This window comes from Pantherophis guttatus, chromosome 3, assembly GCF_059756535.1.
Source record: "Pantherophis guttatus breed Tessera chromosome 3, ASM5975653v1, whole genome shotgun sequence".
In the NCBI taxonomy this organism is placed as follows: Eukaryota; Metazoa; Chordata; class Lepidosauria; order Squamata; family Colubridae; genus Pantherophis; species Pantherophis guttatus.
In genome coordinates this window covers 93707156-93721155 of record NC_142065.1, presented here as the reverse complement: position 1 = coordinate 93721155, position 14000 = coordinate 93707156, and the positions used below count along the sequence as shown (strand labels likewise).

At 37.5% G+C, this 14000-nt stretch overlaps 1 protein-coding gene across 1 annotated transcript in view; it reads right to left on the bottom strand.

Moving 5' to 3' along the window:
* Nucleotides 1-14000, bottom strand: part of LOC148114674 (complement factor H-related protein 5-like) — an 89597-nt gene that overhangs the window by 62747 nt on the left and 12850 nt on the right. The window contains exon 6 of the mRNA XM_087890053.1: nt 13071-13250. Coding sequence (XP_087746179.1) covers nt 13071-13250 — 180 coding nt within the window. The remainder of the gene's footprint in view (nt 1-13070; nt 13251-14000) is intronic.

The following is a 14000-nucleotide window of genomic DNA, read 5'->3' as shown; positions in this document are numbered from 1 at the left end:
TTTATTTATTTATTTATTTATTTATTTATTTATTTCATGTATTTATATGCCGCTCTTCTCCAGAAGGACTCAGGACGGCGAACACAAGTTAAAAACATGTACAACAAAATCCCATTTTAAACCAAATTAACTAATAAATAATAAATAATAAAACCCAGAATCAGAGTCAGCCTATTTACTTGAACAGCCAAGTCTTCAGGTCCCGACAGAAGGAGCGGAGATCAGGAGCCGTCCGGAGCATTGAAGTATTGAATATTGAAGCATTCTAACACTCAATAACATTTAGAAAGGAACAAATTGTTAGAGATTGTGAATTATTGAATGAAAAGGGTGAACTTAAATCGAAGCAAGAATTAGAAGAACAAGAGATAAAAATGGATTGGTTTTGATATATGCAAATACAGTCTAGATACGACAAAGATTCTAAGACAGAGGGTTTTTACAGTAATTTGATGAATTTAGATAAAATTTTAACAAGTTCTGATGACTATGTAATTAAAAAACTGTATGGTTATCTATTAGAAGTAAAACTGGAAGAAGAACAAGTTAATGAAACAATGATTGCCTGGGGGAAAAATTTTGATCATGGGATTGATTTAGAGAAATGGCAAAAATTGTGGTTGCAAAATTATAAAATGACAATGTCAACAGCATATAAGGAGAATTTGTATAAGATGTTTTACAGGTGGTATCTACCCCCGACGAGGATAGCCAGAATGTCCAAGAATAAATCAGAAAAATGTTGGAAGTGCCATCAGACTCCAGGATCATACTACCATATGTGGTGGACATGTGTAGAAGCCAAGAGATATTGGACTAAGATACAGACGTGGTTGGAAAAAATGATAAAGAAACACATTGACTTTAAACCAGAGATATTTTTATTGGGGATCTTACCAGAAACATATAGCAAAGAACTGCAATATTTAATTGTGAATGTTTTAACAGCAACTAGAATTGTATTTGCTAAAAATTGGAAAGGAGAGAAGCTACTTACTGATGATGAGGTTATTAAGAAAATTATGGAATGTGCTGAAATGAGTAAATTGACATTTGAAATTAGAGAACAAGAAGACAAACAATATTATATGATATGGGATTTGTTTTATCAATGGTTAGATAATAAAAAATGGAAATGAATTATGAAGTATGGAACAAAGGCAATAATATAATATATGAAAAGAGCTCTTTTTTTTAATGGGATGAAAATGCCGTTGTTAAATGACAAATGAGAATAATAATACAAAGAAATACAATAGATTGATAAACATGAGACAACTTGTAAATGATGAATATGGGATTAAGCATAAAAGATTTGTAACCGGTCGATACACTTTCTGTAATTGTAATGGATGATTTTATTTTTATGTTTGGTTTTGGGAAAAAAAGAAAATGGAAATAAGAGAAATAATTACAATTATACATGGGGAAACAAAATCTGAGGACATAAAAAACGAGAAAGAGGAGGAAGCGAGACACAAAGGCTGAAGATAAAGAAGATAAAGAAAATGAGACCAAATGTGAAAATGTATTTGAATATGTGGATAGTAATAATAAAAAAGGGGTTTTTAAAGATTACATTGGGATTAACAATGAAAGAAATAGGGAGGATAGAAAAAGACAAACATGGAAAGAAGAGTGGAATAGAAAGGATATAAAGAATTTAAATGATTACACTGGGATTTACAGTGAAAAAACACAAAAGAGAGAAAGAGGAAATATAGGGCAGAAGAGAAGAATTCAGAACTTTGATATACAGAATGACAATATTGGGTTAAACAGCGGGCTAAACAGTGGTGAAATAAAAAAAGAAAAAAGAGAGAGGGAACAATGGGCAACATAAGGCAACATAGGAGAGATCAGGATTTTAAAGTGCAGGAAAGAAGGGGAAAGAAAAAGATAAATATAAAATTGAAAAGGGAGAAAAGGAAATGAAATGAAAGAGGAATTTGTGGTATACATTTAGAACTGAAATGTGAATTGTAGCAAGTAATAACGGTAAAGTATATGATGGTGAAAATGAACTGTATAATAATTGGAATATTATCATTTATATTTTTGAAATCTAGATAATGATGAGCTTTGTTTTGTTTTCTTTTTTGAGAAATATGAATAAGTTTAAAATGTAATAATTGAAATATTGTTAATGGTTTATGGTGGTGTGTATAAAAATGATTAAGTGAGGATTTGAAATAATTCATAGGGGAAGCAAGTAGAGGATAACAATCAGAATATTTTTAAAATTTAATTAAGGAAATTGTAATAGATGAAATAGTTTTAATGATATATTGTGATGAAGTAGAAATGATTAAGATGTGGTTTGGAGGAACATATGGGGAAATTATTTGATGTATGAAAATGGAACTAATTGGAACAGCCATGCCTATATTCGTTTTTCTTTTTTCCTTTTTCATTAAGTGTTTGAATATATAAATATAAAAGTTACTGGTAGAAATAACCAATTATATTAAAATGTTGGACTGTATTACTTAAGAAAATGTAAGTCATAAAATAAGTGGGCTCACTATTCTTGTAAGAACTGAACAATTGTAACATCACAAAATTAATTATTCTGAGGATGGATTGGGGTTTAATATAGAATAGAAGGAAAATTAGAATTTGGTTAAAATTAGAGATGAAAATAAAGGGTAAAATTGGGGGGGGAAAAGATGAAAGTGAACACTATGGCAAAAAGAAGGTATAGAAATGGTAATCTTAGTTGTAAAAATTAAAAATTGTTTTAATTTGTTAACTGGCCAAATACTCTGATCAACAAAAATACATTGTATGTTTGTATGTGTGTATGTGTAAAAAATAAAGAAAAACGTTTTACAAATAAACAAAAACAAAACACAAGTATATGGGGAAGATGCCAGAGAACAATATCACCTGGAAGGTAAGTGGTTGAAGCAGTAGCAATCGAGCAATTGCCCTAAGATAGGAAGGCAGGCAGAGGTATATCAAGCCTAGAAGAAATTTGGCTGAGGAAGGCTAATGTCTAAAGAAAGGGTCCCCAACAGTTCAGTTCATCAAACCTTTGTGAAATTTTCAACTGCTTACTGATACTTAAATATATAACTAACAGCACTATTACTACTGCTATAATAACAAATACAACTGCAAAAAATAAGGATTAGGTGGATAAAAATGCCAAATATCTGGTAGACAGCAGTAAACCATACTACTGATAATAAGAACAAATACAAACAAAGGCAGAGTTGGGAAGACAGCATCACACAGCAAGTGCTGCCTTGGCAAAAAGCTGAAGAAACAGCGAATCACCTAGTTAGCTGCTGCAAGAAGATTGCACAAATGGATTACAGCAAAGTTATGACAAAATACCCATAATGATGCATTGGAAGATCTGCAAGATATACTACTTGCCTGCAAACAAGAACTGGTGGCATCACAAAATAGAAGAAGAAGCTAAACTTCTCTGGGACTTTAGAATTCAAACAGACAAGACCTGCTATATAACACCCACACTTAACAATTGTTGGTAAGAAAGACAAAGAACTCTGGCTGGTTCTCTTCTGACAGAAAAAAAGAAGAGAAAGAACTAGAGAAAAAATACAAAGACCTTCAAATAGAAATGATGGGTCAATAGTGAAGCCACAATTTCAGACTGAAACAGAAATGACCAAAATATGAGACCAGATTTCTCATAACACTTTTGAGGTGTATTGCTATTCTGGAAAGAACTATAGCATCATCTGTATAGAGCAGCAGGGCAGTACTTTAATCTCCTACTTTAGGGGGATGGAAATATCATTTGGACACCTCACTATACCATTGATATAGAATTGAAAAGCAGGGGAACCAAAATAAATATGTTTTAACTCCCATTTGAGTTGTAAGTGGTTTTGAGTGAAATTCTTGCATATTGTACCTGACCGTAAATGTCTTATTGATGTGCAAGGCACAAATTAAATAGCAATAATAATAGCTCTTAGACTTATATATTGCTTCATAGTGCTTTACAGTCCTCTCTAAGCAGATTACAGAGTCAATATATTGCCCCCAACACTCTGGGTCCTCACATCAGAGGGGGTGTGGCCAGTGCCAGCAGCGGTACAGCAAATTCCGGGGCTCCTGGAAAATGCTGATATCTCAGCTGCTTTAGGAGATCCCCAGGGATCATAGCTGTCCTGTAGGGACAGTGAAGAACGGAGGCACAGACAGGCACAAACAGGGAAGTCGCAAGTTCCCTGAAGTGTCTGCATCAGCCTCCGACCCAGCAGCAAGGGAATACAGTCATTAGGAGCTGTCAAAAGCCGGGTGGCCAAACACAAGAAGAGAAGGAAAAAAGAACGAGGTGATCATCTGGGTGAGAAACTGTGGTCTTGGAAACAAGATTCCTTTATATATTTAACTCCTGAACTTTTAAAACTATTTTACTTGAGAAACTTGGCAAAGAGAGAGGGGAGGGAGTGGAAAAAGACTACCTCCCCACCTCCAGAACAGCTGTGAAGAAGCTGAAGCCTTTAATAAAAGCTAATTAACAAAAGCTGAAAAAGTAATTTAACAAATTGAAAGCAGATTGGGAAAAGAGGCATTTTTGGTTAAAGAAATATAATTTGAAAATTTGAGTTTGGAGTTTCGAAGCTGGGGGTTTATTTTTTCTCTCTTTTAAGACTATTTTGGATTGCAGAGGAAATTAAAGAGATATATTGGACAAAGGCTCTCTCCTTAATGTAGGGGGAATGGAGGAGCCCTTACAGGGTAGAGCTGAGGAATTTGTGCAGTTTCTGTTGGATAAAGTCGCTCAGATTCGGATGGACCTGGACTCTGATTGGGCAATTCTGACCGAGATGACCAGGGCAGGTCTTAGTCATATTGTGTGGGATGAGTTTGAGCCTGTGACACCTGAGGAAGTGGACAAGGCTGTGGGTGCAATGAATTCCTCCACTTGTTTGTTGGACCCATGCCCCTCCTGGCTGGCGACACGAGGCTGGCTGCTGACTGTAGTTAATGCTTCCTTAAGGGAGGGGTCTTTTCTGCAACCATTAAAGGAAGCAGTTGTAAGGCCCCTCCTCAAGAAGCCTTCCTTAGACCCAGCAGAATTAAAAAACTTTCATCCAGTCTCCAATTTACCCTTTGTGGGGAAGGTTGTAGAGAAAGTGGTGGCACTTCAGCTCCTATGGACATTGGATGAAACGGATTATCTGGACCCTTTTCAATCTGGCTTCAGACCTGGCTACAGCACGGAAACTGTTTTGGTTGCGCTGATGGATGATCTTTGGTGAGCCAGTGATGGGGGTCATTCCTCTATCGTGGTGCTACTTGACCTCTCAGCAGCTTTTGACACCATCGACCATGGTATCCTACTAGGCTGACTAAGGGAGTTGGGAGTGGGAGGCACCGTATTACGGTGGTTCTCCTCTTATCTCTCTGGTTGGTCTCAGTCGGTGTTGATAGGAGGACAAAAGTCGACCCCTAGGCCCCTCGTTTGTGGGGTGCCTCAGGGCCCAATCCTCTCTCCCCTTCTATTCAACATCTAGATGAAACTGCTAGGGGAGATCATCTGACAATACGGGGTGGGATATCAGCAGTATGCCAATGATACCCAGCTGTATATCTCCACTCCGCATCATTTCAGTGAAGCAGTGGATGTGATGTGCCAGTGCCTGGCAGCTGTGAGAGTCTGGATGGGAGTCAACAGGCTCAGACTTAACCCAGACAAGATCGAGTGGCTGTGGGTATTGCCTCCCAAGGACCATGTCGATTGTCCATCCTTAACCCGGGGGGGGAGAAGCTGTCCCCCTCAGAATGGGTTCACAATTTGGGTGTCCTCCTTGACCCACAGCTGAGATTAGAGCAACACCTGGCAGCTGTGGCTAAGGGGACATTTGTACAGGTTCGCCTTGTACACTAATTGCGACCCTACCTGGATCGGGAGGCTCTTCTCACAGTCACTCATGCCCTTGTCACCTCACAGTTGGATTATTGCAACGTGCTCTACATAGGGCTACCTCTGAAAAGTGTTCGGAGATTACAGTTGGTCCAGAATGCAGCCGCTCAAGTGGTCGGGGGTGCACCTAGGTACTCCCACATTACACCACTCCTCCGTGAGCTGCACTGGCTTCCTATCGGTCTCATGTCACAATTCAAGGTGTTGTTATTATCGTTAAAGCACTATATGGCTTAGGGCCAGGCTATCTTCGAGACCGTCTTCTACTGCATAGTTCCCAGTGACCGGTAAGATCCCACAGAGTTAGCCTCCTCTGGGTCCCATCAGCTAAACAATGTCGGCTGGCAGGTCCGCAGGGGAGGGCCTTCTCTGTGGCTGCCCCGGCTCTCTGGAACCAGCTACCTCCTGAGGCCCGGACTGCTCCCACCCTACTGGCCTTCCGGAAAATGGTGAAAACCTGGCTTTTCCAGCAGGCTTGGGGCCGTTGATCTCGCCGCTGCGATCTTGCCAGATCCGGCCATGAGTGGTGTGTATGGTTTTTTTTAACATCTCTTATTGTATATTGTTCATATTGTCCTTGTTGTAAGCCGCCCAGAGTCCTCGGAGAGTTGGGTGGCATAGAAATGCGGATAATAAATAAATAAATAAATAAATAAATAAATAAATAAATAAATAAATAAATAAATAAATAAATAAATAAAAAGATGAGAAGGGAGTGACCTTGGGATGTTTTGGAAACTGGCAAGAAGATTTTGATAAGAAGTAGTCTTGTGACTTTGTAACAGAAGGGGGAATATATAGCAGGGGGAAAAAAGAAAGAAAGCTATTCGTTTTTTCCTTTCACTTGATGGAGTTATAAATTTTGGAAGATTTTGGAATTGTGGTATTTTAGAATATTATTTTTTCTTTCTGGTTTTTCTCTTTTTATGCCTTTTCCTTTTCCTTTTTTCATGTAGAAATTCCCTCTTCCTGGACTTAAAAGAGTTCATTGGCAGGGTTTTTGTTTTTTCTATTTTTTAATATTTTTGGGGGGAGATATGTTTTTTCATCTTTTTATTGCCTGGTTGGATATTTTGGGCAAACAGCTGGGCTTTGGACTAGTGAATTTTTATTTTTGCACTGGTTTTACCTTTTCTTTCATTCTTTCTTTCTCTTTCTTTCTTTCTTTCTTTCCTTCCTTCCTTCCTTTTTTTCTTTCTTTCTCTTCTTTCTCTTTTTTTCTTCTCTTTTCGCCCTTTTGGGCTGTTTGATTGTTCTTGGCTTTTTGTATGGTTTACGGATAAAATCTATGTGGATTAGAGTATCAAGAACCTGAAGAGTCTGATAGGGCATTTTGAATTTAAAGAAATCAAGTATTTGGATTATAAAATTGGGTAGTAATATTTGAAAAAATATAAGGTGAAGAAAAAACATATTTATCATTACCATCAATATCAACAACACCTGGTACTACAGGGCAAAAGACAACAGAAATTGCATCACATCAAGACAAAGTCAACACAGAATTAAAAAAAATATGCTACAGACTATGACAAGATCTTAAGACAAGATTAGACAAGGTAGATGGGAGAATGGAAAAAAATGGAAGGAAATATGGAAAAAATGGTAGGAGAATTGAAAGAAGTTAAAGAAATGATAGGGAAAAATGAACAATGATTACAGCAAATGGAAGAAAAAGAAAAAGCAACAAAAAAATTGAAGAGATGGACTATAGACTTACAATTACTGATAAAAATCAGGAAAAAACAATTATAACCCTGGAAATGGATAAAGCTGATTTTTATTTAAGATTTCAAAACATTGAAGAAGAAAAGGGAGAAAATTTAGCAGAGAAAATTGCAGAGATAATAGCAGAAGCAATGGAAGAAAGTAAGGAAGGGATATTAAGTAGAATCGATGAGATATACAGAGTGCACACAAGATATGTGATGAGAATAATCTTCCTAGAGAAATTCATGTCAGATTCACCAAGAAAACACTGAGAACAGGGATATTGCAATTGATGAGAAACACGACGATAAAATACAAAGGGAGAGAAGTAGTGGCACTGAAACAAATTCCAAGAAGAGTGAGAGATCTGAGAAAAGAATATCAATTTCTCATGAAATGTTTAATAAAGAGAAAAATAAATTTTAGATGGTTGATTCCAGAAAGGATATTGGTGAACTGGCAAGAACAAAGATACAGATTAGATTCAGTAGAGAAAGCAGAGTTATTTTATAAACAATATATAGATGTCCAAGAGGAAGGAAGGTTGTGGAAAGAAAAAGGGGATGAACAACAGGAGGAGAAGAAAGAACAACCAAGAGAGACAATGAAAGAACAAGAGAGAGCATTAAGAGAAGGAGTGAGGGTGAAAGAAGTTAAGGAACTAAGGGAGATAAGAATGACTAGATGGACAAAACAAATAAATAAATAAGAAATGGAAGAAGAAATTAAAATAATATCTTTGAATATAAATGGATTAAACTTAGCAACAAAGAGAAGGAAAATATTCAATAAAATAGACAAGCTAAAATTAGAAATTATATGCTTACAAGAAGTGCATATTAGAAAGCAACATAAAAAACTTTTGGAGCGAATAAAATTAGAGACATCGTATATAACTTTGGCTTGTCAAAGCAAAAGAGGAGTAGCATTTTACATCAAACAGACAATACAATCCAAACAAATATAGGGAAAAAAGTGAGAATTAACCTTAAATTGCTTCAAGATTCCAGAATTAGAGGAGGATTTGGTCTTCCAAATTGGGAATTGTATCGCCAAGTGGCGATGTTAACTTGGATTAAAGAATGAATCTTATTGAGAAATACAAGACTGTTGACTTTGGAAGGACATGATTTACAACTAGGATGGCATCCTTTCTTATGGTATGGAAAAAAAATGGATCCATGGATACTTCCAGAGACATTGTGTAAGGAATGGTTTGTTGGTAGTATGGGAAAGAGTAAAAAGATTTTAGACTGTGCGAAAATGAATAAATTAACTTTAAGAATAAGAGATAAAGAGGAATCAGTGTATTTCAAGACATGGGGAAGATTTTATATATGGTTAGAAAACAGTGGTGAAATGTAAAATTTGTTACTACAGCTTCTGTGGATGTGGCTTGGTGGGGGGTGTAATATGACTGAGTGGGCATGGCCAACTTTTTTTTTACTTTTAAAACCACTTTTTCTACAACCTCTTCAGCTGAAGAGGTTGTAAAAAAATGCTTTTAAAGCCTCTGACGATCCCAGGTGACTTGTCTGATCGGCAGAGGCTTTCTCTCTCTCTTTTTTAAAGCCTCTGACAATCCCAGCTGACTTGCCTGATCAGCAGAGCCTTTTTTTCCTTTTAAAAACATTTTTTCTATAACCTCTTCGGCCAAAGAGGTTGTAGAAAAAATGCTTTTAAAAGTCTCTGATGATCCCAGCTGAGCCGCCCGATGATCAGAGGCTTTTTTTTTAACTTTTAAAGACCAAAGAGGTTGTAGAAAAAATGCTTTTAAAAATAAATTTTAAAAAAGCCTCTGATGATTGCGTGGCTCAGCTGGGCAATGGTGGAGGGGAGGGATTTTTGCTACCGGTTCTCCAAACCACCCGCCTCCATCGCTACTAGATCGGGTGATCCGGTCTGAACCAGGAGCATTTCACCCCTGTTAGAAAAAAAATATGAAGTTAAGAGGATAGATAAATTATTTAGATAATAGAAAGTTAAATGAGGGACAGGATAAAAAAGAAATAGAAACCCAGATGACACCTGAGTAAATGATAAAGGGGGATGGGGGGGAAAGAAAGAAGATAATAAGAATAAATGTACAATTATGATGATAGCACTGATAGAATAAATCTGAAAAGAAATTGAAAGAAAGTGTATACTATTAGAATACAGAAGTTGCTCGGATACCAAACAAGAAGAATATTCCACAGCAAAGAAGATAGAAAGGAGAGAGGAGTAGAGGAGTAGAGGGTAGGAAGAGGAGAGGGACAGAGAGGAATGGAAGAAAGGGAAAAGGAGAGGAAGGAAGGGTAGGGGACAGGAGTAGGAGAGAAGGTGAGAAGGGGAAAAGAAGAGAGTAATGGAGGAAAGGAAGGGGAAGTAGGATGAGGTAGGAGAAGAGGAAGGAGACAGTAGGAGAGGAGAGGAGGGAGGGAGGGAAGGGAAAGAGGAGGAGAAGAAGAAGGTTTGTTGTGAAATGAGGGAAGAAAGGGTAGAAGAGCAATTCCGAATGTAATTAAAATGCCTTATTTAATGCTTTCTTTAAGGAAAGCATGTATATGTATGATTAATTATGTATAAGAAAATGTACAATTTATATTATCTGTATAAGAAATAAAACTGGAAATCTGAAAAACTTTTCAAAAATTTTTTTACTGACCTCAGAAGGCTGAGTTAACCTCGAGCTGATCAGATTCAAACACCTGGCAGCGAGCAGTGAAAATTCTAATCAGTGCACTTCCACACCTCTAAATGGAGATAATCAATTGATGCAACTTCCAGCTACTCCCATAATTTGGTCCTGAATACAGAGTCAAAAGCTGCTTCAAGATTAATGAGGGCAGCATACAATGATACATTGTTGACTGAATATTTTTCAATCAGTGCTATCTTCTTTAAAACCAGCTTCCTTCATCTCTTTTCCTTTCTTAAAGACTGGGACAAAATGAATATCTTACCGAGACTGTTGTACTTGTTCCAAACAATTCCAATAAAGCTAGAAAGGAAATACTTCAAGGAATTAAATAGAATGGTAACCAAATTTATATGGCAAGGCAGAAAGGCAAGGATTAGGTTGAAATTAATGCAAGACTCTATCAATACAGGAGGTTTTGGGCTGCCAAACTGGGAACTATACTATCAAACAGCTTCCCTTACCTGGCTAAAAGAATGGATAATCCTGAGATGTAGACAATTAGGTGTACTGTAGGGACACGATTTACAACTGGCATGCCTTTCTATGGCATGAGAAATATATAGCACATAAATACTTTCAGGGACACTACATTAGAAATGCCCTACTCTCAGTATGGGCAAAAATCAAGGAAAAACATTTCTTGAAAATGCCAGTCTGGCTCTCCACGATGGAGGCACTAGCATATCCAAATGTGATGGACATGGAAAAATTGTAAGGTATAGAGATATTTTAAATGAGAAGGGGGAATTGAAAAACAAATAGGAATTGAATAACCAAGGGATAAATTTAGCATGGTGGCCGCATCCACAGATACAATCTAGATACCGTAAAGATGCCAAAATGTATGGTTTTTTAAAAGAACCAACAGAGTTGGATCAAATTTTAACAGGACCAGAGGATAAACTGATTGAATTTTTTTATAATTATTTATTAACTATTAGAATGGAAGAGGAACAAGTAAAACAAACTATGATAGATAATAGTTAAATAAGAGAAACTGGAGTTAGAATCTTGAAGATTACAAGAGAAAGATTAATCTCACTATTATGGTTGTTTACTGTAATTTATTAATTTTGATTAGTATTACTAATTAGTATGTATCAATGTTATGAGGAAAAAGAACTGTTATTATGAAACTACCATTAGAAAATACTATTATGATTATGATGAATATTACTGTAAAGAACTGTAACCAGAGAATATATTGTATATATGGATTTTGAACATTTTGAGGAGGAGGAGGAGGAGGAGGAGAAGAAGGAGAAGGAGAAGGAGAAGGAGAAGGAGAAGGAGAAGGAGAAGGAGAAGGAGAAGGAGAAGAAGAAGAAGAAGAAGAAGAAGAAGAAGAAGAAGAAGAAGAAGAAGAAGAAGAAGAAGAAGAAGAAGAAGAAGAAGAAGAAGAAGAAGAAGAAGAAGAAGAAGAAGAAGAAGAAGAAGAAGAAGAAGAAGAAGAAGAAGAAGAAGAAGAAGAAGATTGGGACTATAATTGCCAGGCCCTAGACTCAGATTGTAGGGTCCACGATATTCCACGCCCCATTTTTGGAATCAGAAAGGGGATCACGAGTCTGCCACCCAAAAATGCTTTCCTTCCTGATTCCAAAAATGGGGCACGCAGAAGCAAAAAAAGTGCATCGCGTTTAAGGCAATGGGTCTGGCCAGGAGGAAAGAGAAGTGAGTCTGCTGAGAAGGAGGAGGAGGGCGCACAGCTCTGCAATGTGCATTGGGGAGAAAAGCATTTTCACGTGGCAGTGCTGCAATTCCGTCCCCGAATCCAAAAATGATTCCCTGTTCCCTGATGCACATTGCAGGGGAACCAGCCGCTGCCTGAAACATAGCTCTGTGAATTGCATTGGGGAATTGGGCCAACGGGTGGCAGTGGCTGGAAAGGAGGGACATTTCACTTTAGGGGCTCCCGCTCAGTTCGGCTCCCGGGCACAGAGAGAGCTCAGCATCTCCTTACATTGCTGGGGAGTGAAGTCATCATGGCCATTGTTTGCCCTGAGCTGCCCACTGGGCAGCCAGAGGGCGGACCAGCTGCGAACCATGGGGCCCATCTTGTTTGCCGAAGCTACCCCCCCCCAAGCCATCCCAAAGAGGGTCATTCCTCAGGCTGTGCCCTGACCCAGATCCCTGCCACCTGGAACCACATAAAAATATGACACACGGAGCCCAAAAATATCCGAAGGTGGGTGGGCAGAGCTACATTCAGACCGATGGTGGGTTTCAAATGTTTTACTACCAGTTCTATGGGTATGGCTTGGTTGGCATGGCATGGCTTGGTGGGCATGGCTTGGTAGGCATGGCAGGGGAAGTATACTGTAAAATCTCCATTCCGCCCCCAATCCAGGGGAAGGTTACTACAAAATCCCCACTTCCTCCTGATCAGCTGGGATTTGGGAAGCAGAGAATAGATGGAGGCGGGGCCAGTCAGAATTTTTACCACTGGTTCTTTGAACTACTCAAAATTTTCGCTATGACCAATTCTCCAGAACTGTTCTCTGGTCAGAACCTGCTGAAACCCACCTCTGATTCGGACTATAAGACACACCCAGATTTTCACCCTCTTTTTTGGGGTAAAAAGGTGCATCTTATACTCTGAAAAGTACATTATATATATGTAAATACTGTTAAAATGCTCTGGATGAAATATGTCCCTTTGGCAGAAAACTAGAAAATCATATAAAATTGTATTAAAAAGTACACTTGTACAAAGTTCAATATATATGCCATTCTACAATCATAGTAATGTACACTAGTTCTACTTACTGATACATTTTGGTGGAGGTGACCATCCATTCTTTGTGCATTCAACCACCTTTTCTCCATTATCTGGATCAAAAGTAAATCCACTGTCACACTGAATTCGAATTAGATCCCCATCATGATATATAGTTCTTTGAGGTCGGAAAGTACCATTAGATATTCTTGGAGAGTTGCATGTAATTTCTAGAGAAAATAAATCATATATTATATGAAAAAAGGAAAACGTGCACTCATATCAGATTGTAGGCATTGATTTCTATAAGCACAGAAAACAATATTACTATTTTAAATATCTATATAGCACCACAAGAACATATTAATCAATAGACATACTTACTGATGGGCACAACTAATTTAAAACTGCCAGTTAGGTTCTAAAATATACTGTGAAAATAGTCATCTTGATTAAAAGTGCTTTTAGTAGCCTTGTATTTATTTGAAAGATCATAAATAAATTCAGAAAGTTGTTGTAATTATTCTCCTCCTTCACTTTGGTTTCCAATTGAAATAAAAAGCTACAATTTGATACCCCTATACCCCCATACTTGATACCATCATTCTTACTTTTTAGTCCCACTGTTGAGCCTGGTAGGATTTTTAGCCACCTGCAAGGTTACAAATCAGGGGCTCCACATTGTAGTAGTCCCTCTCCTGTCTGAGGTTACACTTTCAGTTAATGGTGACAGGGAAAAGAGGTCAGGCCTTCAAATTCTTTGTAATGGAGCTTTTATTACTTTTAGTAGTTCTTGGCTATTATTTATTTGGAACATCATAAATAAATTCAGCCAGTTCCTATAATTATTCTTTACTTTGCTTTGAGTTGAAACATAAAACTACAATTTGATACCCCTCTTCTTGCTATTCAGTCCTGTTGTCAATTTCACTAGCATTTTCAACCACCTGCAAGGTTGTAAAATTAAGAGCTACACATGG